We start from the raw sequence: 24,746 nt of genomic DNA on the forward strand, positions 1-24,746 counted from the left end.
AAGGGGGAGGGGCCTAGAGAGCAGGGGGTGTGTTTAGGAGGTGTGTGGCTTTGTTTTTCCCGCCCTTTCTCTCCTCCCCTAGCTCTCACAATATTCGCTAAGGGTGAATGAGGAAAGATCTGATAAAATTTACCAGAAAAAGAGCACAAGGCGGGAAACGGCCACGGCGTGAAGCGGGTTCGCAGACGCAAAGCGCGTGGGGGCGGGGCCAGGGCCGCGGGGGCGGGACTGCGGTTGCGGTCCTATGCCCGCGGCGGCGGCGGCGGCGGCGGCGGCGGAGACGCAGGCGGTGGCGAGTAGGTGAGTGAGAAGCCGGCGTGTAGGTGGCTGTTTGGGCTCCGGGTGCCGGGACTGCGCGGGGGCGGCGGCGGAGGCTCTCGCCAGGGCTCTGCTCGGCTGGTCCTCTCTTTTGCCGCTCTCTTCCCTGATCGAAAGCCAGCATCGGGAATTTCAGCCCGGCGACCAGTGGAGTTGCCTTCATCCGGGCTTTCTGGCAGTGGCGGCGCAGAGGCAGGGGGATAGGGATCGGTCCGCTTTTCCACCCACAGTCCCCGAGCTGGCTCCTTCTCGGGGTCCCGGCGTGACATTCAGAGGGACCCGTCGGACCCCCTGTGCCGCGGGCTCAAGGGAAAGGAGCCTCGGGCACCGAGAGGCCTGGCCCGGGGAAAACCAGAGGGCGGGCGGCGCGCGGCTGCTCAGTACCAAGTCGGGGTCCGAGAGGAGTTAAAGCGGTGTGGCGTGGGGTAATACTACTGGTCTACAGAAGTTGAAGTTTCTAAGGATTGCTGATGTCTTGTAAATTTGGGCAGCAATTCTAGACTGTCTTTTGCTCCCGTTCTGTGGTTCATGACCTGCTTCCTTCACTTCTCCGAGGATACACACTTACTTAAAGGAAGTGACCATTATGATTTGGGCATCACTTGATTGATGGTATCGGTTGCAAAAAGAAGTGCACTGATTACACGTCTGATGTAACCACTCAGGGTCTGACTGGCCCCGGTGAACTCCACCAGACTTCTGTATTCAGGAGACCGGGAGGTCATGCACTTGCCCGAGAGAGATCGCCCTTTCAGAAACAATGGAGATTGTTAGGCTCTAGTCTGGTTGTGGCCAGTGGATACATTTCAAACTGTTCTCATCTCTCTTGTGATGCAAAGCAAGGAGACACAATACGTCTGGCACTTTAATTTGTACAAAGAGATTGGAAAATACTGTTAGATACGATCTTAGACTTTGGAAAACTTTTAACATAAAGGGAACTTCACAGAAGCAAGAATACAATATATGGGAAATGTCAGAATACTTGAAGTATGATGGTGTTATGTGACCCAGACACTGTTGCCAGCACCTTGGCAGTCTAGGAAAGCCCTGAATCAGTTGGAAACTACCTCATGATGCCTGTTCTCTTTACACATATGAAACAAAAACAAGAGAAGTGATAGACCACATTGCAGATTGTGCACTATGCCAGGACTAACCTGCTCCAAGGAAACAGTTACGTAGGGGCTAAAGTGTTTTTTCCCCACCTTATACAATTGATAAAACAGTGTCCTTCTTTGGCCCTGTTAGCAGTTCAGAATTTACTTTCAGAGAGAGAAAACCAGAGGAGACTCCTATCTTTCAAGCCTGCCCTTGGGCTGTATTTTAATTAAGTAATTCTAAGGAGTAGTAGGTTAGCCTGCCTATTTGAGAAACTAGAGCTGTGAGAGATGGTCTGATAGTGATATGATGAACTTAACCTCTGAGTCTTGAAAAGTGTTGCAGACTATCTGGTGTTACAAGCAGATCACTGTCAATAGTTGGTCTGGGCAGCTCCTGTTTTGGAAGGTGGGCTGGTTTAGGATCCTGCTTCTCTTAGAGCTGGGAGAAAATAAACAGAAAACATGGTTACAAGAAGTGTGGGCCTTATTATGGTTGAATTCTGATTTGCAACAGCAGTGGACCAACCAACTTTCTAAATATCAATCAGAGAAGAGATGGCTGATTTTTAGCAAAGGTTTAAGAAAAAGCAAAACTTCAAAACTACCCCTGTTCTAACAGTTTTAACAGATGATAATTAATATAATCTTTACATCTGCATATGTTGGATGATTTTCAGGAAGTATATTGGGTACATCCTCACGAACCCTGTTTTTTGTTTACAGGAGTGTGGCAAGCCACTGTGTGACCCAATTTGAATCCTGGCTTCCCTCAAAGGCTCTACGGCTTTTGTTTGATAACTCTCTGGTGTAGCCAGCACTACATGTAAATAAGATATATAGATAAAAGACTCTTGGTTTTGAACTGATTTTTTTGAGCCATGTCTGTATGTATGGATTTTCTTTACCGAAGATGATGACTTTAAGTGTTAGTAGACTCATTTTACTACTCTCCTAACTGTACTCCTCTGTGTGACTTTTGGCAGGATTTAAAGCTAAACAATTCAACATACTCTTTGTCCCTTATTCTCTTTCTAATGATACTAGCAATGAGATTGAATGTAATTAGTGGTCTATAATAGTTGAGTTTTCACAATCAGGTAAAAAGTTGTCCCATAATCTAACCGTATTTGCTCCAGGGCTCAATTCCATTTAAGGAAGTGTTTTTATTTTCAACATAATGATGAAATGTTTTGAGTTGCAGTATTGCCTTTATGATTATTCACCTGTTTTATCCAAAAAGGAAGAACAAAAGAAGAATATGTTATCATATAACTGTATAGCTCTGTGTTTACTTAATTCGTCTCCTTGGCCTCCAGTTTGCTGTTGTTAATTATCATAGCATCATTACAGTTTCAATTCAGATTATATTCCTATATTCTGTCATTATAAACTGACTGTTTAAATTGTATCCATAACAGTGGATATTTTAAACAAACTATACAACTTATACCCAGTGTAGTCTCTTAAGTCTATTAAATTGATATAACACATTAAAAAAGTGAATATTTCCTAAATGAATTTCTAAAATAAAAAATACACAAGAACTGTTCTTGTGTTAAACCATTTCTGCACATATCTACTGTAAAGCATTTTGCCAAGCACTGTATAACTATTCTTGACATCGTGATAAAAGTGCTCTTACAGTACTCTAAAATTAGAGTAGTTTTTTGTTGGTTTTTTTTTTTTTTTTTTTTTTTTTTTGCTTTTCATCAATCTCTGAACTCTCCTGACAAGATGTAGATCAAATTCTTTATTTTAAGTAAAATGGTTTACTTTGACATGAATTTAGTTACAGATAAAATGTTAATTCCCAAAGCAATCATACAGGCAAAGATAGATATATCATAGTTCACCTATTATTAACTACTATCCTTTACCATTATATGATGAATAGATTCCACAGTTTTAGACTTGTTTAAATGAAATTGGTATTGAATATGCATAGGTATTCAATTTTAATATTAGGCAGGAATGATTCATTTTACATTAACATCACATTGAATGTACACTTTCAGAGTGATACAATGGGGTGGGTTAAGATATACTAGAGACCTGGATTCCAGCCTGGCTTGGTGACCATGGGCAGTTCCTCTTTGTTTTCTCAGTAGATTGAAAGGTTGACTGGGCCCATCCAATCATTTAGTTCTCTACATGTTTTAAATAACTAAAGCTTTTTTACCCGTTTAGTATAACTCTATTTGCAATGATAAAAGGCTAGGCTGCTTTCTTGAATAGCATATTAAATGTATTTATCTATCATTTTAAACACCAGTATTGGGCTTTAGCATCCTGTTACCCAAAGAGAATCTTTGAGTGCATTGAGGACTTTTTGCTTATTTTCTCTTATGGTTCTAGATTGTTGTATTCTTGCAAGCTTTTGCCTTTTTTTTTTCTTTTCTTAGCAGCTTTTAAGGTTTTCTACTGTTAGGTGTGGACTGCTATAACAGAGTACCACAAACTGGGTGATGTAAAAATGAGAAAAATGTATTCTCTCTCTGTTCTGAAAGCTAGAAGTCTGAAATAAGGTGTTCGCAGGGGCATGCTCTTCTAAAGCCTCCACGGAAGAATCGTTCTTTGCGTCTTCTTAGCTTCTGATAGTTACCAGCAATCCTTCACATTCCTTGGCTTGTTGCTGCATCACTCCAGTTTCTGCCTTCATCTTCGCATGGCCCTGTTTTCCCTGTCTGTGTGTCGCCAAATCTTTCTCTCCTTGTAAGGACACCAGCTATTGGATTAGTACCCCATCTTAACTTGATTACACCAATTTCCAAATAAGTTCACATTCACAGATACAGGGGGTTAGGACTTGAACATATTTTGTGGGGGACATAGTTCAGCCCACAAGAAGTGTTATGGTCTCTAGCTGAGCCCTCCCTTTCTCAATTTGTTTCCCTTTAGTTCCTATGGTTTAGGAACCAAATATTCAATCATATTAGAATTGCATATAGGCTGGATATTTAGAAACAGTGAGGATCTAGTCTATGAGCTTTAGTGTATAATATTTTATATTAATGTTCGGAGGCTTTTTTTAAGGCCATTATTATTTTGGATTTCTAAGTGTATGCCCTGAATATAAGTGGCATGTTACTATGTATGGTAGTACATTATCATCTTATCACAAACACTTAATATGCACCTGCCATGCTAGTTTAATGTCTCTTTCATGTAGGAGACATGCTTCCAAATCTTTTTGACTGAAGAGGAGAAAACCACATATACGTAAATTATTTGAGGGTTTTGGGTTGGGTTTTTTTGACCTTAGAATGCCCTTTATTTCTTTTTTTTTTTTTTTTTTTTTGTGGTATGCGGGCTTCACTGTTGTGGCCTCTCCCGTTGCGGGGCACAGGCTCCGGACGCACAGGCTCAGCGGCCATGGCTCACGGGCCCAGCCACTCCGCGGCACGTGGGATCTTCCCAGACCGAGGCACGAACCCGTGTCCCCTGCATCGGCAGGCGGATTCTCAACCACTGCGCCACCAGGGAAGCCCCTTTATTTCTTTTTTAAAATTGATTTACAATGTTGTGTTTCTGCTGTACAGCGAAGTGAACCAGTTATACATATACATATATCCACTCTTATTTAGATTCTTTTCCCATATAGGTCATTACAGAGTATTGAGTAGAGGTCCCTGTGCTATAGGTCCTTATTAGTTATCTATTTTATATATAGTAGTGTATATATGTCAGTCCCAAAATTTGCGTTTTTGATGGATGACTTAAAATTGTTGAACCTAATCACTGGTTTTGTATGTCATTGTTTAGATAACCTTGGAACTTTTGGATAATGTGACAGCTGGGATGCAGTGATGTCGACTCTTTGTCCACCACCTTCTCCAGCTGTTGCCAAGACAGAGATTGCTTTAAGTGGTGAATCCCCTTTATTAGCAGCAACCTTTGCTTACTGGGACAATATTCTTGGTCCTAGAGTAAGGCACATTTGGGCCCCAAAGACAGAACAGTTACTTCTAAGCGATGGAGAAATAACTTTTCTTGCCAACCATACCCTCAATGGAGAAATCCTTCGAAATGCAGAGAGTGGGGCGATAGACGTAAAGTTTTTTGTCTTGTCTGAAAAAGGAGTAATTATTGTGTCATTAATCTTCGATGGAAACTGGAATGGGGATAGGAGCACCTATGGACTATCAATTATACTTCCCCAGACGGAACTGAGTTTCTATCTCCCACTTCACAGAGTGTGTGTGGATAGATTAACACACATTATCCGGAAGGGAAGGATATGGATGCACAAGGTGAGTGGGTTTGGAAGCTTATTAAGCATGGCAACCTAGCCACTGAAAGTTTACCTTCTGATACATTTTTTTTAATCCAATTTTTAGAAATTATATACAATTAACTTCAAACAGGAGCTGTTATTTGTTTCTACCCTATTAGGTACAGATAGATCTAGGCTGATGTCTGTGGTCTTCTAACCCTGGAAAGTAGGAGATGATAGCTTCACATTGTAAATAGAAAGCCAAAGCTTAGAGAAATAAGGAAACAAGTTTTAGAGTCTGGATTTGTCTTGGGAGCCTTTGACTCTAAAAGCTTTTTGTTTCTGCACTGCATGACCCTGTCTTTCACTTACCACTGTGTGGGTGTAAGCAGTTCAGAACAATAGTTTTGTAAGCCTTTGCCCAAATAACCTTTGGTCCCTTTAATTTCTTTGCCAAGTTCTCAAATTTGTAAAATGAAGAAGTTGGACCAAATGGTTTTCAGGAGATATTCCTTTTAATTTTGTAGATTGAGCTAGAGGAAATCATTGTTGTCCCCTAATCTTATAGTGTAATATATAGTGATAATTATATTTCCATGTACTGTAATTTTGGCAGATGAGAAGAACAAATTTAATTCTCCTTTCTGCTTTGCGGTTTGATACTGACCTGGAAGTCCACTAAAGCCTTATTGATTTTATAAGGATTTTACCAAATAGTAAGGAAAAATAGTATCTTTTAAAAGAAGAGTTTTTTATTGTGTTTGCAGGCTTGCCTCCTTATTTCTCACATGCTTATGAAAATCATTTAAAATCGGGAAGCTATATAGTCACTAGATTCATCTGGATCTTATCTAATTTGAAAAGTACAAATCATTAGTTTCCTTTGTGAAACTATACAGATGTTACATTGACTCTTTCTGTCACATTATCTGTTGTTAACTGCAGACAAAAAGGGTGTTTTTATTTTATTTCGTATTGTCTATGAAAGCATGGATTTGTTGGGTTAATTCCCCCCCCATTTGTTTTGCCCTAAAGTGGAACATGTTTTTCCCATGAACTAAATTACCCAAGAATCTGTCTGCCATTTAACTGTATTGTGAAAACTAAACAAGTATCAAAATGTTGTGTTTTTTTTTTATTTTAATGAATTTTCTCTCGCTCAGGAAAGGCAAGAAAATGTCCAGAAGATCATCTTGGAAGGCACAGAGAGAATGGAAGATCAGGTAAGGTGCAGATTGCATATTACCAGACACTGCCAAACCCACTACATATGTCTGTATAAAGCTAAGGGCTGCTGCTGTTACAGCCTTGAAGACATACTAGTTTGACAGAGTGAGCCTGAGCACGAACAGAATCTTTATGGAGATAAATGGAATAAACTGGATGAAAACTTCCATATCTTAGACCTGAAGAGTTAAATAAGGGAAGGATAATAATAATTGAATCCACAAATTAATATTTTGCTTCCCTTTTTTTCTGTTTGCATGGGATAAGTTTTGGATAACTTGTTCATAGTAAAACTTTAAAATTCTATTAGAGTTTTATTTTTTTTTTAAGGTATTGCTTTTCAAACATTTCCACAGAAGTAGTTGTTACAGGAGAGTGAGTGCCCCTAAAGTATCTGGGGGTACAGACACAGCTCTAAGCATAATATTTCTTTGAAGTCTCGTGTTGTATCTTTAAAACTCATGCAATTTACATTTTATTCCGTGATATATCTTTTTGTTTTAATATTACAGTTTGCGGGTGATATTCCTCACCTTCTTACCACTCGGGCTTCCACTGGTATCAAGTCTGCAGGAAAACATGCTGTGTTTATCCCATGGTTTTGAACATCCTTAGGGAGCAGGCACCAGGGTTTGAGAAGCATGATTGCAAGGATATGGCTTCCCTTATGGAAATTAATTGCAAAACATTTCAGCCTAGGTCAAAGATGTTCAGAATGGGAATCCCGAAGGAGAAAGTGATCTTTGCTTTTACTCTCTTTGCTTCTGGCCACCCTCCTTGCTCCTCTGTTAAAACTCCAGTCTAAACAAGCCTTCTCCCTGGTTCTCTTTAGCTTGCCTGAGACAAATGATTTTTTTATTAATTTTTTTTTTTTTTTTTTTTTTTGCGGTACGCGGGCCTCTCACTGCTGTGGCCTCTCCCATTGCGGAGCACAGGCTCCAGACGCACAGGCTCAGCGGCCATGGCTCATGGGCCCAGCCACGGATGTGGGATCTTCCCGGACCGGGGCACGAACCTGTGTCTCCTGCATCAGCAGGCGGATTCTCAACCACTGCGCCACCAGGGAAGCCCCAATGATATTTTAAACAATAACTTTTTCTAAAAGTTTGTCAAAATACAGGAACATGAACAGGGGAAATACAAAACCCTATAAAATGATCTTCTTTACAAAATTGTTATGTTTATACTTTTGTAAATAACTTTTACAAAAGTCAGAAGGAGGTAATTATGGGGAAAGTTCTAAGACTTACAAGGAAATGTTTCACTTTACTCAGAGAAGCCCAGCCTTTGTTTGCTGGTCAGTAAGCAGCTGCCAAGGAATGGGATGACTTTCACCAATTTCTAGATGTAACTGCTAGTTAGAGAGTAACTGGTTGAGTTATCTCAAAATAAGGAAATTTAAGACTCAGTAAAATTCTACTTTTTCTGGGATTTTTTTTCAAACCAGAAACCTGTACTTATAAAGTTGACCACTATTAACATTTAGGTTTATTTCTCGTTTAAGGGCTTTTCTTGAAAATGTTATCCTATCCCTTCTATGTCAGGAGGAAAGTATACTTGGACAAACTGGAGGTTTTTAAAGGGGAAACATTCAAGTTAGAGAAGTCCAAGGAGGAAATAACTGGAAGCATTTTCTTTTAGAGCCTCTTCTGTGTTCAGCCGTCTAGGATTTGTCATTGTTGTTAAGCTTCAATGAGCATATCCATTTACTTATGATGATAAATGTCTGAGATGCTGTGTATGATATACTATATATGCCTAACCTAAGGGAAGGTATTTTCCCATAACTATCCTTTCTGAAAAGGAAGAGTCACCTGATAATCGAGTTCTTGCAAATCTCGTATCATGTGCTTGCAGTGACTTTATTTTGAACAATAAATACTGTTTGAGGATGATACCTAGTCTAAAACAACTTTAATCAGTACTAGTTTTAGATGCTTATAGCTGTCATCTGATAAAATCGTTTTACAAGGAAGCAAATTTAATGCAGCTTCAGTTATTAATCTTGAATTGCATGTGTTGATTGTTGTAATTGTAAGCAGACATTTAAAAAATTACTTTGAAAAGCAAAAACAATGAATGGTTTTATGTTTGTAAGCTACTACAGGATGGATTTTTTTTTTTTTTTTTTAATAATAAAACCTCCTGTGTGATGCAAGGGGGCCTATTAGGATGAAATATCCGGAGACAGCATCACATTTTTAAATTCTGAAGCAACTTATATGATAAGGGGCTCTGAAGACTAGGTTTGGTCACTCAAAAGAAGGATTGACTGTAAGGATGAGAGAGGTTCTAATTTGAATATGCATGTAAAGAGTTTGAATATAATCATTTCATAAAACGTGAATGAGGGGAGAAGCTTTATTGTCAGATCTTAAATAGTAGGTGATTTTAAAACATGCGTAGCTAAAAATTAATAGACATGACAATTTCATCTGCCTCTAAAAGTTTACATATTCAGGATGGGCAAAACATTTTAGGGGAGTGGTGGTGGCAGTGAATAAATGAGGGAGCACCCGTATTTGAGACACTTTATGTGTGTGGTGTTCTGTATTGAATTTTCAATTTCATTCTAGAAACTACATATTTTAAAATTACATCTTTTGAGATGTAATAAGTAGTAGCATTACCTTGAAAGAACACTGAAGGAAATTTGTCTGCTTTACTGATTCTTACAAATATATGTTATGACTTTGATTTGCATTTGGGTAGATTATACCTTATTATGAAGGTAGAGATTGAGGGGGTTTTTTAGATTTTTTTTTTTGATGTGGGCCAGTTTTAAAGTCTTTATTGAATTTGTTACAACACTGCTTCTGTTTTATGTTTTGGTTTTTTTGGCCACGAGGCATATGGGATCCTAGCTCCATGACCAGCGATCAAACCTACACCTACTGCATTGGAAGGTGAAGTCCCAACCACTGGACCACCAGGGAAGTCCTGAGATTGAGTATTGATTCACACTTTACTACTGAGTTATCTGCTGACGATTTCAAAGCCTTTTTATGCTTGGCTTTCCTCATTTTTCATATAAAATGCATCAGTGACCTTTGATTAACAAAAGTTCTTATATCTCAAATAAAATTTCAAAGGAGAACCTTTTTAAATTTGGTGTGGTGATTTAATTATTTTGTGTAAATGATAAACCAATGATTCTATTCTGACTAAAGACAATTATTCCTGGGACTTCCCTGGTGATTCAGTGGTTAAGACTCGGTGCTTCCACAACATTGTAAAACAACTGTAGTCCCCCCCCCCCCCAAAACAAACAAAACTGTATACTTTTAATGAGTAACATATTCTAGGCATACTATGGGATATGGGAAACTTTCCCATAATAAAGGTATTTAATTAACAACAACAAAAAAGTCTTCATGCTCCCAATGCAGGGGGTACGGGTTTGATCCCTGGTTGGGGAACTAAGATCCTGCATGCCGTATGGTGCAGCCAAAAAAAAGAGAAAAAAAGAAAATTATTCCTGTAAGAATGAAAAGGAGTTTTAAACAGCATGTAAATCCTTTAGAAATAGAAATATTTTGGAGTAGTAGACTTGTTCGGGGCTGTGTTTGAACAAGTTATCAAGTATTTCTATCAAAGGGTGTTATTCTTTGCTTTCAGTTTTTGATTTTTTTATTGCCCACTTTATCCTATATGGTGTGATTTTTCTTCACCTCGTTTTACTTTTTTATGCAGGGTCAGAGTATTATTCCAATGCTTACTGGAGAAGTAATTCCTGTAATGGAACTGCTTTCATCTATGAAATCCCACAGTGTCCCTGAAGAAATAGATGTAAGTTCTCACTTGTAATGTTAAACAGGATATTACTATATTGTATATTAGTAATATTCTAATTTTAGTAATATACATTTTTTTGTCATATATACTGTTCATATGAATTATTAGCCACTTTAACAAACACACTTAAAATCCTGAATTTTATGGCCAGAGGCTTTTTGATCAGTAATGGTAATATGATAAAATTAAATTTATTAAGTTACTTTCTCCACTTTTGTATCTCCTAAGTGGGAGAATTTCAGACCTTAGATAATCAATCAGTATTTAATGCAGTACTTTTTGTAACAAAGCAGTGTACAAATCACTGGCAGTTAATGGAAGTTCACTTACCTTCACTAATCTGATTTCCTTAATCATTCATTTGAGGACATTAGGAATTACACACTATGCATGAATAGAGAAACCTTTAGGAAACTATTTTTGTTGCTCCCTGACTTTATAATTAAGATGTGTCTCCTGATTGTGACGGCTCAGAAGAGGAAATTGTTCTTGTAAACGTTGTTATTACTTAAGCTGTCTGACCAGCTTTCACATCATTTGTTCTGTAGGTTTATAGTGATGCACAGATTGTTTATGGCAATTTGTGATGCTCAGAAATGAGGGCAGTGTGTTATATTGAGCCTAGACTTCAGAAAACTTGTGTATTAAAAGTGTTATTTCAGTGTTTTGTTACAGCCAGAATAATTTTTTTTTTTTTTTTTTTGGTGCATTTTAGATAGCTGATACAGTTCTCAATGATGATGATATTGGTGACAGTTGTCATGAAGGCTTTCTTCTCAAGTAAGAATTTTGTTTCTTTTTGTAAAAGCTGGATGAAGCAGATGCAAATCTTACGCTCACCTTTGACAAGATTGGGAAGGAAGAAAATAATAACAGAATGCCTACCTTCATATTCTAGGGTCAAAAATGCATATTTGAACTATTGCTTAGTTTTGTGTTACTTCTTTACTTATCACATGCCTATGATATATTTGATGTTACTCTATTTAATATATATATATATATATATATTTTTTTTTTTTTTTTTTTGCGGTACGCGGCCGTCTCACCATTGCTGCCTCTCCTGTTGCGGAGCACAAGCTCCGGACACGCAGGCTCAACGGCCATGTCTCATGGGCCCAGCTGCTCCACAGCATGTGGGATCTTCCTGCACCGGGGCACGAACCCACGGCCCCTGCATCAGCAGGCGGACTCTCAACCACTGCGCCACCAGGGAAGCCCTATTTAATATTTTAAAAAGCTGAATTTCCGTAGTTCCCAGATAAGAATTCCTGGACCGTTGTTTGGTTCAGGTTTCTTGTTTTTCTTCTCATTAAAGCTGAAACTAAGAATCCTTTCAAATTAAGTTGCATTGTGGATAGACTTATTTCGGCCTAGAAAAGAAAATTATTCATATTTGTACTGATCCTTGCCATTTTACAATATATTTTAGTGCTTAAAAGTGTGAGCTCTAAAACCAGACTTCCTGGCTTACTTCTGTGTAACCCTGGGCAAGCCACCTGAACTCTCTGTGACTCTATTACCTCATTTATAAAATGGGAATATTAGTAGTACCTACTTCATAGGATTGTTGTAAGCCTTGAGTGAGATAAATCTTATTAAGCATTTAAAACAGTGCATGGCACATATAAGCACATAATAATAGCTAATAGCTTATATTTTCTATTTATATTTCTTATAAGAAAATGATAATAACAATAATAATAGCCAGTATTTATTGAGTGCCTATGTGCTAAGTCCCTTAACTAAGTACTGCGTCTACGTGTATAATCTCATCTCCTACTTGAGTGTTTCTTTACAATTACAGATTATCACAAAATTTTATTTTAAAAAATAAGGAGTGGGACTTCCCTGGTGGCGCAGTGGTTGAGAGTCCGCCTGCCGATGCAGGGGACGCGGGTTCTTGCCCCGGTCCGCGAAGATCCCACATGCTGTGGAGCGGCTGGGCCCGTGAGCCATGGCCGCTGAGCCTGCGCGTCCGGCGCCTGTGCTCCGCAACGGGAGAGGCCACAACAGTGAGAGGCCCGCGTACCGCAAAAAAAAAAGAACATACATATCAGTGTTCTCCAGGGTTGATCATATGCTGGCCACAAAGTGAGCCTCAGTAAATTTAAGAAAATTGAAATTATATCAAGCATCCTTTCTGACCAAAATACTATGATATTAGAAAACAACTACAAGGAAAAAACTGTAAATAAAAACCCCACAAGCACATGGAGGCTAAACAATATGCTACTAAACAACCAATGGATCTGAAAAAATTGAAGAAATCAAGGAGTAAATTAAAAAATACTTAGAGACAAATGAAAATGAGAGCACAACAATCCAAAATCTATGGGGTGCAGCAAAAGCAGTTCTAAGAGGGAAGTGTATAGAAATACAATCTTACCTCAGGAAACAAGAAAAATCTCAAACAACCTAACTTTACACCTAAAGCATCTAGAGAAAGAAGAAAAAAAAAAAAGGAGTGAAAGGATAAAGTATTTGCTTTTATGTCTACAGTCTTCTCCTTTAGGTTGGAGTCTTAGAGGCGTGAGTTTGTTTCATCTCCAGGCCTTACACGGCTTGAATCAGGAGCTCTTTAGTCCAGATTCTGCTCAGTGTCAGCCATTCATGTTATTTTTAATCCCATTTGACTTTAACTTAACCACTTAACCTCTCAACACCTCAGTTTCTTTCTTCCACGATAAAATGGTAATATTTTACTAACTGCATTGTTTTAAGATTCAAATAGGATCTGTGAGAGGCAGGTGGTGGAAAATGCAAAGTACTATACAAATAAAAGATGACATTATAATCAGAGCTTTGGTGTTCATCATGTAAAGCTATTCAGTTACTTGAAGCTCACTTCTCTTTATTACTTTTGTTTTTAGTTTGTGAAATTGTTTTAGTCAGTGTTTTTAATCTTTTTTTTCAATTTATAGTGCCATCAGCTCCCACTTGCAGACGTGTGGCTGTTCTGTTGTAGTAGGTAGCAGTGCTGAGAAAGTAAATAAGGTAATTTATTTTATAATCCAGCAAACGCTCTGACTTTTTAAAACTGCTAACATATTATGGATTGTAATTTAAAGGTTAGATTGCCGTCAAGATGATCTAATAGTATAAGGAGGCAATATAATCTGACTAAATTACTGTGACACCCTGTGGCAAAAATGAGTTTAAACTGTTTGAATAGGAAGTCATTTATTAGTTTCATTGTGATAATTCATAAGTACTAGTCTCAGTACTGTATAAATGGTTTTGAGAATATTTTAAAATCAGATGTTTTTAAAAATATTTGTCTTCTATTTCCTAATGTTATCTTTAATAAATGTGAAGATAGCCATGTACTTTTGGTTCTGATTACAAAGAAATGGTATCTGATCATTCATCTTGATTTCACTATCTTGCTTTTCCCCCTAAATCTATTCCTTTTAGGGACCTATTGCTATTAAGTGATTGATGGAGGTTATATCTTATTCAGTAACATTTTTGACCATTTCTTTTAGTGCTATATGAGTTAATAAATAATTAATGAACAGTTACCTTTCCAAGCATTAGGTAATAAACTAAGGGATTTTGTACTTTTCTTCACTGATCATTAATTAGAGAGAAAAAAGTACACATATCTATCAATTTAAGCAAACCTAATTTTTCTAAGTTTCACACAGGAAATATATTAGGAATGATTATTTGCTTGACAAATATATGCATAATTTTTTTTCTGTAATATAATAAGCTACCCTGTATAATTACTTGACCCTTGATTTACCAAAATTATATTTCTGGTACAACCATTTATGACAGGTTAGCTTACCTCTGTTATTATATTGTATCCAGTGACTTATTATTATTTCTGTTACCCAAGGAAGGTGGCTTTCAATTTGTGTCCTCCAAAGCCTTCAGGTTCCACAGGGCCTTTCCAGTTGCTTCTTGGAGGGAGAAAGCCTCCATGGTCGGGGCTCTGCTTTTCAAACATTTTTCTCATCCCATATTCTCTTCTAGCTTAATAGCTTCTCTTTTATCTTTTCTCGTTTTAATTTAAGAAAAGGTTGCCATCACTAGTTTGAAAACCACTGCTTTAATATAAAAACTCTGAATATAGTCTGAATTCCAAGGTAGTTAGTTAGATGGCTTTTTATTTTTCCTAATAGAACTATGATCAAATCCTGTTAGAATGTTAGGTTTCTAATCCCCAACCAATGGCTTGCTTATTTTAAATTAAATTTGAAAGAATTAACACTTAGATATTCATTGTAATGGGATTTTACATGTAGAACTATTAACAGAAGCCATAATTCTACTTGATTTAACTGCATTTAGTTTTCTCATCCAAACTGTTTACTTGTTTGAAACACACTTGTTGCTGGGTGGAGATACAATCAATAATTATATTAGGTCATTATTTCATAATATAAGATTAGGAATAAGGGTTCCATGGTCAAGTAAGTTTGAGAAAGTCTGCATATTGTTTCAGTCACCTGGAGAGTCACAATATGTATTCAAATGCTAAAGGTTTTGAGATACCATACAGTAAATTTACTAACATTTCCCAAACTTACTTGACCACAGAATACCTATTTTAAGCAACAAGTGTGATATCCCATAGACTATTCCAGGTGACTATGGAATACTTATTTCTCAGAATAGATTTTATTGACAATAACAATTGAAATTTCTATTCAGATCTCTTTCATAAGCAAACCAGTGACCTTTTTACTTCATATTTTAATGCTAAAATATTTTCACTTACAGATAGTAAGAACATTATGCCTTTTTCTGACTCCAGCAGAGAGAAAATGTTCCAGATTATGTGAAGCAGAATCATCATTTAAATACGAGTCAGGGCTCTTTGTACAAGGCCTACTAAAGGTATAGTTTCCATTTATCACAGGTGAACCCAATTTTTTAAAAACATTTTTGAGAATCTTTATACATATATTTTGAACATTAGCATTTAATGTGTCTCATGTTTGTATGCCAAGGAGCCGACTTCCTTTACACAGGTCTGAACATGGAGTATATGTTGTATGAATTTATAGTTCGTATCAGTGAAACATCACAGAATAGCTTTCTTTGTGTTTCTTTCTGGTTTCCTGTAGCTGCCTGTCTGGCCTCAGGATTTTTTTTTTTTTTTTTAATATGTGCTTGAATCAGGTTCCATAACTAAATGGGAACATTTCTTTTTTTACTGAATGGATTTGAATTTTTGTGTTACCATTTTATGTTTAAAGTACCATATTCATTTATTGAAAAAATGTTAAGCTGCTTCCTATCTTGAAACAGTGTACAGGACTCGAGCAATTTCTGGATGTATGTATGTGTGTGTGTGTTTACACACACACATATATACAAAAGAAAAAAATATTTTATATTTTTCCTTTATTTACTTGAGTCTGCTTTTTAAGGAGCAAAACAGATAAATATAAATTAGCAATTATTTTCAATAATTTTAGGGAATTGTTTTTTACTTTAATGAATCTATTATTGATGTTTCAATTATAGTCAAAGGTGTGAAGAAGTAGATTTCCTAATGGCTATGTGAGTCTCTCAGAGTGAATGCTTTCTTGAGGATATAGGCATAGTAAAATGAAAGAAAAAAATACTAAAGATTGTTGCAAATAAAAATTATTTTCAGCTTTTACATTTTCAATAATGTGTGTGCTCTAAGCTGAGAATAATAGTGTTGTTTAAATACAGAAACTACTTAAGGGGAACTCATTTTTGATTTGAATTGTACAAATCTGAAAATTAGAACTTCTCCTATCAAAGGCATAATAAAGTACTTAGTACTTTTATTTCCTCAGCATCATCTCATTTATTGTATAATTTTATCCCTAAAAGGGACCTATACCAAATGCATAGTGGAAAACTTGAAGCTATAATTTAATGAAAAAATATTTAAGAGTTTTCCATGCAAGTTTAAATTGTATAGCTTTCCAGAGAATACTTTGACTTAATACAGTAGGTACTTGTTACATGGCAGCTGGCTACCCAACTGACTGTACCTGGAAAGAAGTACATTTTTTACTTACTGTAAAAATACATATTCATTGAGACTTAATAGAATATATGAATAATCAAGAAGAATATAAAAAGTCACTTGTAATCTCATAATCCAATGAATAACCCCTGTTAATATTTGGCATATATCATTCTGGTCTTTTTTTCTGTTAGTGTTTTTTTCATATCTTCCCCTCCCCCCCAAAAAAATTAGATTATACTCTGCATGTTGTTTTTTTGGTTTTGTTTTTTGCGGTACGTGGGCCTCTCACTGTTGTGGCCTCTCCTGTTGCGGAGCACAGGCTCCGGACGTGCAGGCTCAGCGGCCATGGCTCTCGGGCCCAGCTGCTCCGCGGCATGTGGGATCTTCCTGGACCGGGGCACAAACCCATGTCCCCTGCATCGGCAGGTGGCCTCTCAACCACTGCACCACCAGGGAAGCCCTACTCAGCATGTTTTAACTTCCTTCTTCACACTGTATTGTGAACATCTTTCAATATGAGCACATAAACATTGGCAACTTAATTTTTAGCAGCTAAACAATAAAACATTTTTATTTATTTATTTAATCATTTCTCTTTTTGGATACTTAGGTTGTTTCTGGCGTTTTACTGTCTAACCTAGTGCTGTAACACACACATCACTGGAATTTGGCACACAATCATGATTCATTTTCCAGGATAAATTTCTAGAGCTGGATTTGCTAAGTTAAAGCCAGTTTTTTTTTTTTAAATTAAAAGATAGTTAGTTATTCATACCTTTTGGCGTAAAAGACAGTAAATTTTCTTTTTCTGGAGTTTTATCTTGTTCCTTCTTCTGGTACATAGCCTTCTGCCTTTTCATCTTGTCTGTCTTTCTGTGAATGTGGTTTTTGTTCCACAGGCTGCAGGATTGTCGTTCTTGCTTCTGCTGTCTGCCCTCTGGTGGATGAGGCTATCTAAGAGCCTTGATGGGAGGGACTGGTGGTGGGTAGAGCTGACTGTTGCTATGGTGGGCAGAGCTCAGAAAAACTTTAATCCACTTGACTGTTGATAGGTGGGGCTGGGTTCCCTCCCTGTTGGTTGTTTGGCCTGAGGCAACCCAACACTGGAGCCTACCTGGGCTCTTTGGTGGGGCTAATGGCAGACTCTGGGAGGGATCACACTAAGGAGTACTTCCCATAACTTCTGCTGCCAGTGTCCTTGTTCCCCGGGTGAGCCACAGCCCCCACCCCCGCCTCTGCAGGAGACCCTCCAACACTAGCAGGTAGGTCTGGTTCAGTCTCCCCTGGGGTCACTGCTCCTTCCCCTGGGACCCGACGCGCACACTACTTTGTGTGTGCCCTCCAAGAGTGGGGTCTCTGTTTCCCCAAGTCCTGTCGAAATCCTGCAGTCAAATCCCACTAGCCTTCAAAGTCTGATTCTCTAGGAATTCCTCCTCCCATTGCCAGACCCCCAGGTTGGGAAGCCTGATGTGGGGCTCAGAACCTTCACTCCAGTGGGTGGACTTCTGCGGTATAAGTGTTCTCCAGTCTGTGAGTCACCCACCCAGCAGTTACGGGATTTGATTTTACTGTGATTGCGTCCCTCCTACTGTCTCATTGTGGCTTCTCCTTTGTCTTTGGATGTGGGGTATCTTTTTTGGTGAGTTCCAGTGTCTTCCTGTCGATGATTGTTCAGTAGTTAGTTGTGATTCCGGTGTTCTCGCAAGAGGGAGTGAGAGCATGTCCTTCTACTCCGCCATCTTGGTTCCTCTCTCAGTAAATTTTCTTTTCGTTTATAACAGGATTCAACTGGAAGCTTCGTGCTTCCCTTCCGGCAAGTCATGTACGCGCCCTATCCCACCACACACATAGATGTGGACGTCAACACCGTCAAGCAGATGCCACCCTGTCACGAACATATTTATAATCAGCGTAGATACATGAGATCAGAGCTGGCAGCATTCTGGAGAGCCACTTCAGAAGAAGACATGGCTCAGGATACCATCATCTACACGGACGAAAGCTTCACTCCTGATTTGTATGTTGTGCCTGCTTTTTGATATTGTCATTAAGCAATATTAGGAAACTGTATCTTTTATGAGTAGAAAGAAAACAAACAATTTGGTCTTTAAAAGGAAAGAAATATTACTAGGAGAATTATACTGGAAGAAGTATTTGTTTAATCAAGCATTTTTTGTTAAATGTCAGCTTTTCTTAATATAATTGTGTTTCCCATAAGATAGGTTAGATTAGTCCTTAACAATAAGTATTTAGTATTTATTTAACAAATGTATATTGAGCCCCTAGGCACAGTACTTGGTGCTAAGGTTAATAGTGGCCAACCAGACAGCCCCACCTCCTTACATTGCTTATAGACTAGTGTGTAAGAGTCATAAAAGGCTTATTAATTACTAACTAAACCTTATTAACTAAAGAGGTAATTCTAAGTCTGTTTTTCCTTGATATATAAATATAAAATATGGTAAAACTGTCAAAATATATTAATAGAGCATTCTTTTACTTTGCATTTTATATTGTGTTATTCATTTCTTACCATAAAGTCTGACCAGTAAATTAACAAGAAAAAAAGTAATGATAGTAACATGTTGAATGTGGACTCAACTAGAAAAAAAAAAGATGATAAATCTGAATTATAAAACACTTAAATGATGTTCTGAAATCAGGGAAAGAAATTGTAGTATACTATCATGGCTCTCTTTAATCAGTTTAAAATGCCTGGCACATAGAATGTGCTCAGTAAATGTTAACTAGTATAATCCAGGGTTGAGTGTATAAGGCAGCAGTAAAATTGGAGCAAGCAACCCTGTCCTGTGTCTTGAAGGAAAATTTTGAGCTGAGGCAACAGACATGTGAAGCACCAATAGTCAGACAGAAGGTGTTGCCCAAAAGCATAGCAAGGAAACACCATGTCCAAGGGATCCCCAGCCTCATGTGTCTCTAGGTGCAGAAAGATGGCTTCATTAGGACCCAGCTTTTCCCAGCTCTCTGGTGTTCTTATTGGGTCCTTTGAAAGATTTCGGGGAATTGGTTTAGAAAACAAATTGGTCAAAATAAGATTTCAGGTCCCTAAGGTTTTACATATAGGTAATTTTGGCACACTTGTCAAAATTAATCTGATCCTTCAAGCATTTTCTTCTTTCCTAAAGTGTTTGGGTTTTTTTTTTCTACTTTTTGGTGGGTTCCTGGAGAGCGCTTTTGGGGGAATTTTTTAACACTTTGCTTCACCTAATTCTCATATGACCAATACAGTCAATTTATGAAACAGATATATTCGGAACACTAGACTTAAATAGCTGAATTCTCTCTCCAAAGCCAGAGAAAGGTTGTTGTCAGTGCCCACACTGGCCACCAGTTGGACAGCCAGTAATTGTGAAATGTTGATTTTTTTTCCCCCTTCTGAGTTTCCTTCTTCTGTAGTAGGGAACACCCATCTGCTAAAACTAGGAAATTTTAGGTACTTTCCTATTACCTCTGTGCACACACCTCCTTCCCTGCTACTCCTGTCAGTTATATGATGATCCCTACTATTTTCATTCTTTCTTTTCAGTTAAAAATTGCTTACCTTAGTAAATGTTATATTACCCTCTGACTTGAGTATAGCCTAGCATCCCAGTAAATTCCTTAGGGAAGTAGAAGGCAAGGAAAGGGAAGGAAGAAGAGAAAAGATCAAAGGAGGTTGGGAAAGCGACAGTCTTTTTTAAGAACCTACTATGTCCTAGGTTGTGTGGTAGATAAACATTATCTCAAGTGTGAATTACAACTTAACTTCTTACTCTGCTCATTGCCAATGTAGCTAACATTTTCTTAGGTAGCTGATTCACATTACTTGCCAGATGATAGGCTTGTGATACAAACCCAGTGGTCAAGACGTTGCAGATAACCATCCTGTGTGTGTTCCTTAGTCCCATTTGATTGTTTCCCAGCATTCATCCTCTTACTTTTTTTTCTTCCTAAACTGCTTATTAGAAGTTATTAGTATGTGAAGTTAACCTTTTATTTTGTTTTGGGTTTTGGTGGTAGTGGTATGTGTTTATTCTTGTTGCTGTTCTATATTTTTGAGATGGTGGGAATTGGTAATTATATTTATTAATTGCCTAAGGCTCTCGGTATTTTTTTATAATGTGTATGATAGATACATACCTACCCTTCCTGGGACTGCTTATACTATTTAAGAGAATATAATTACTTTGTGGCCTGACAAACTCCAGTAATAGACAAATTTATTCTTGAGTTTAAATGAGTATGTATTTTATATTTTCAAACATATATATCTAATTCTTATAAATATGTTTATAATCCCACTTGTAAGAATTTAATTTATTGCCTGGTGTGAGAGGTTGTGGAAATCATTTCAACATTTGGCCTGTTTTTTTCATAGGAATATTTTTCAAGATGTCTTACACAGAGACACTCTAGTAAAAGCCTTCCTGGATCAGGTAAATGTTAAACCTGAGATTGTCAGAGTGAATGGTATGACATGTTTTCTTTTTCAATATATCCCACGCTGCCTATACTATATATATAATTTAGAATTAAGTCCTTTTGTAGAGTCTCTGATCTTTCTACAGTGTTAAAATTATTTTTCTTCTGAATTGTTAGAGGGGAGTAGCCTGTATATTAACAATTAAAGATGCAGCATCCCCCAGTTCAAATAATAAATGTTTTAATTCTAAGCACTAACTTATAACCCAAGGGTGTTTTCTTTTGGTAAGGGGGATATTGTACAAATGTTTATTTGCCTTAATTGAGCAAAAAATGTCTTTAAAACTTATTTACATGATAGCATCTTTATTGTCTCATTCCTTTGAAAAAAATCTAGATTTTGAAGAAAATTTTAGATTATATGGGTCTTATTTCTTAAGATAACAGAGATTTGTCATAATTATCTTTCGGGGGATCAGGCCAAGAAACAGTGTCATAGATGTAGCTTTGAAATAACATAATCGTTAGGTTGACTAGGAATTTTGGATCCAGGTCTTTGTGGTCTGTGACATATTGCAAATTTCAAGGATAATTCCAAGTCATGTAATTCCATGCTTCCCAAGCAGAAATAAAATCCTTCTACCACTACACATGTACCCCCACCCCCAAAAAACAGAAAAATATGAATATCTCAAAACCATAGTCTAGGACTTCCCTGGTGGCGCAGTGGTAGAGAATCCACCTGCCAACACAGGGGACACGGGTTCGAGCCCTGGTCCGGGAAGATCCCACATGCTGTGGAGCAACTAAGCCCGTGCACCACAACTACTGAGCCTGCTCTCTAGAGCCCCCATGTCACAACTAATGAGCCCGTGAGCCACAATTACTGAAGCCCGTACGCCTAGAGCCTGTGTTCCGCAACAAGGGAAACCACGTGATGAGAAGCCCGAGCACTGCAATGAAGAGTAGCCCCTGCTCACTGCAACTAGAGAAAGCCCGCGCGCAGCAACAAAGACCCAACACAGCCGAAAATAAATAAATAAATTTATTTATTTATTTAAAAAAAAAAACAAACCATAGTCTAAGCATGGCTCACCTCTCTGGTAGCTCCAATTTTATTTGAAGATGTGGGCAAAGTTAAGTACACAGCTAGAAGTAACTTATATCATGATTTTTAATAATAAATAAAATGAACACAGATATAGTCTAAGGCAGAAGGAAAAATTTGAGTCAATTCTTAAATATAAACAGAACTGTTAGATCACTCCCAGACCCATACCTCCACCTCCTCCTGTGTGTCAGGGCACATCTATGGAAGTGGTTAGCTGCTCTAATGTGAGTTATCTGCCAGGCACTGTCAGCGCTGAGACAGAAACATGCTGTGTATAAGTAGAACGGGGCAAATTATTTATAAAAACGCTTCATTATCCTTCAGGTCTTTCATTTGAAACCCGGTCTATCTCTCAGGAGTACTTTCCTTGCACAGTTTCTGCTCGTCCTTCACAGAAAAGCCTTGACACTAATAAAATATATAGAAGATGATACGTAAGTCAGACTCCTAAATGGAAGAAAAACCTTCATACGTTGCTTTTTTTCTGGTTCCCTTTGGACATTTTCTGTATTATAATTTCTTTTTTATTATTATTTGTAGGCAGAAGGGGAAAAAGCCCTTTAAATCGCTTCGGAACCTGAAGATAGACCTTGATTTAACAGCAGAGGGCGATCTTAACATAATAATGGCTCTAGCTGAGAAAATTAAACCAGGCCTCCATTCCTTTATCTTTGGAAGACCTTTCTATACTAGTGTCCAAGAACGAGATGTTCTGATGACTTTTTAAATGTGTAACTTGTTAATATTGCACCACGATCATAATTGCTGGTAAAGTAGCTCGGTGGTATTGGGAAACATGATTCCCTCGGGTTATGCCCTCGAGTCCTACTCAGCAATGGTAGTTACACTGCAGTTGTCGCAGAAAGCCTGTAAGGGGATGTTAGGTGCACTTACAATAAATACACCTTTTCCTAGATGTGCTCTCTTGGGAGACAGACGTATGTTTACAATTATAATAAATATTATTGCTATCTTTTAAAGATATAGGATATAAACTTGACCACAACTACTGTTTTTTGAAACTTATGATTCATGGTTTACAAGTATCCAAGTGAAATCTGAGTTAGCTTTCACAGATATAATACTAGTTGACTTTCCATCTCTTGGTGTTCCTTGGTATGTGGGATTACTGTAATACTTCTGCAATCAGCTAAAACTTAGAGCGTTTAAATCGTTTCAGTTCCACAAAAGGAAGTTAGCTTGAACATAGGTTAAGTTTTAGAAAGAAAATATTGATCATGCAGATGTTTTATTGAAATCAACTGTTCCATCCTACTTTGCAGACTTAGTCCTTGGGATTCAGTCTGTGTAGAAACGTCAGGTAGTATGTATAGTCCCAATTATGGTGAACCACAATCAGGGTGTTTTTCTGTTTGTTTGTTGAGCTCTGTCACAGAAAATGTAGAGAATTTGATTTTATGTTTCAGTAGTTATTGCCAACTTTTTCAGTTAATTTTCATTATTTTTGAGCCAAATTGAAATGTATACCTCCTGTGCCTTTTTTTTTTCTTGGAAAATGTAATCTCTTGGAAGAAGTTCAGATTTCACTAGTCACTCATATTTATCTTGTTTTCCTCTTGTATAGTCTTCCTCTGATTTAGCAATCATTATAACTCTGAGATTATTAAATGCAATAGAGAAATACTAACTAGTAAGATTTTTTTTCAGGAACAGGAATAGTATCTTCTTCCTTCAATATCTGCCCATGTTTTTGAAGTTGTTACCACGTCTCTTTGCCTGCACCATAAGAGGATGTTACTGACATGCTATTTTACTAGGTGCTACTTTGGCAGAACTAAGTGGTCAATCTCTTTTGTTTCCTTAATGTGTTTGGACCATTTTGCTAGCTATAAAATAACCAATTAACATAATTCTGTGCTAGAACAGTATTGACAAAATAGTATACACAAGCATAAAATATATTTTTATTTAAAACTGTGGAAGTAACATAAAAGGGAAAAAGTATTTATAAGAAAGGGATAAAAGTGATAGAGCCCCTCTGCCCTTGCCCACCAAATTTAACCAGAACCAACATAGGTCCTAATAGCCTTTCACATCACTAATAAGAAAGCTGTAGACATCTCAATTTTTAGACACATACTCAACTAGATTGACAGATGCTCTGGCTCAGTCATGAAAAAATGTACAGATTCCACCTTGTTGAACCCCGTATTCAGTGCTATTTACATGATAGATTATTTAAGTGCTAATTATTTTCTTTTGTTGATTTATTGTACCATTGTATGGGATGCAAGTTGTACAGTGAAATAAGTTATTAAAGCATGTGTGCACATTGTTATATATCTTGAATAAAATATTCAATTCAATTTTGAATAAAATATCTTTGAAATTTTGTGTCTTTCAGTTATTTGCTTGAAAAAGCAGTGCAATGATATTGAAAGACTGATTGGCTTCCTGCTCTGCTGACAGTCGTTGTATCTAAACAATTTTTTTTAATTTTCTCTTTTGAAAGAAAATATATTTAAAGGTTCTATGTGTTGCTGGAATCATATGTGGTTTGATTGTTTTGTTTTTTATTTTTTTGTCTGCTTAACTCCCAGGACTGCATTTTTATTTTTAAATTTCTATATT

At 37.3% G+C, this 24,746-nt stretch overlaps 1 protein-coding gene across 3 annotated transcripts; it reads left to right on the forward strand.

The window, feature by feature from the left end:
* Positions 1–218: 218 nt before the first annotated feature.
* Positions 219–24,504, forward strand: C9orf72 (C9orf72-SMCR8 complex subunit). 3 transcript variants are annotated; one of them, XM_067041385.1, is made up of 12 exons: positions 227–300; positions 2,145–2,244; positions 5,184–5,671; positions 6,798–6,857; positions 10,555–10,650; positions 11,372–11,436; positions 13,581–13,653; positions 15,391–15,507; positions 18,403–18,638; positions 21,000–21,057; positions 22,479–22,588; positions 22,695–24,504. In XM_067041385.1, exons 3-12 carry the CDS (start codon positions 5,228–5,230, stop codon positions 22,879–22,881), a joined length of 1,446 nt encoding a protein of 481 aa, XP_066897486.1. In that variant the 5' UTR covers positions 227–300; positions 2,145–2,244; positions 5,184–5,227; the 3' UTR covers positions 22,882–24,504. The 3 variants fall into 3 exon arrangements, with proteins under 3 accessions (XP_058927159.1, XP_066897486.1, XP_066897485.1); XM_067041384.1 differs by having other exon boundaries at positions 251–300; positions 2,145–2,346; XM_059071176.2 differs by lacking the exon at positions 2,145–2,244 and having other exon boundaries at positions 219–300.
* Positions 24,505–24,746: the final 242 nt, after the last annotated feature.

Source organism: Kogia breviceps, chromosome 8 (assembly GCF_026419965.1).
Source record: "Kogia breviceps isolate mKogBre1 chromosome 8, mKogBre1 haplotype 1, whole genome shotgun sequence".
In the NCBI taxonomy this organism is placed as follows: Eukaryota; Metazoa; Chordata; class Mammalia; order Artiodactyla; family Physeteridae; genus Kogia; species Kogia breviceps.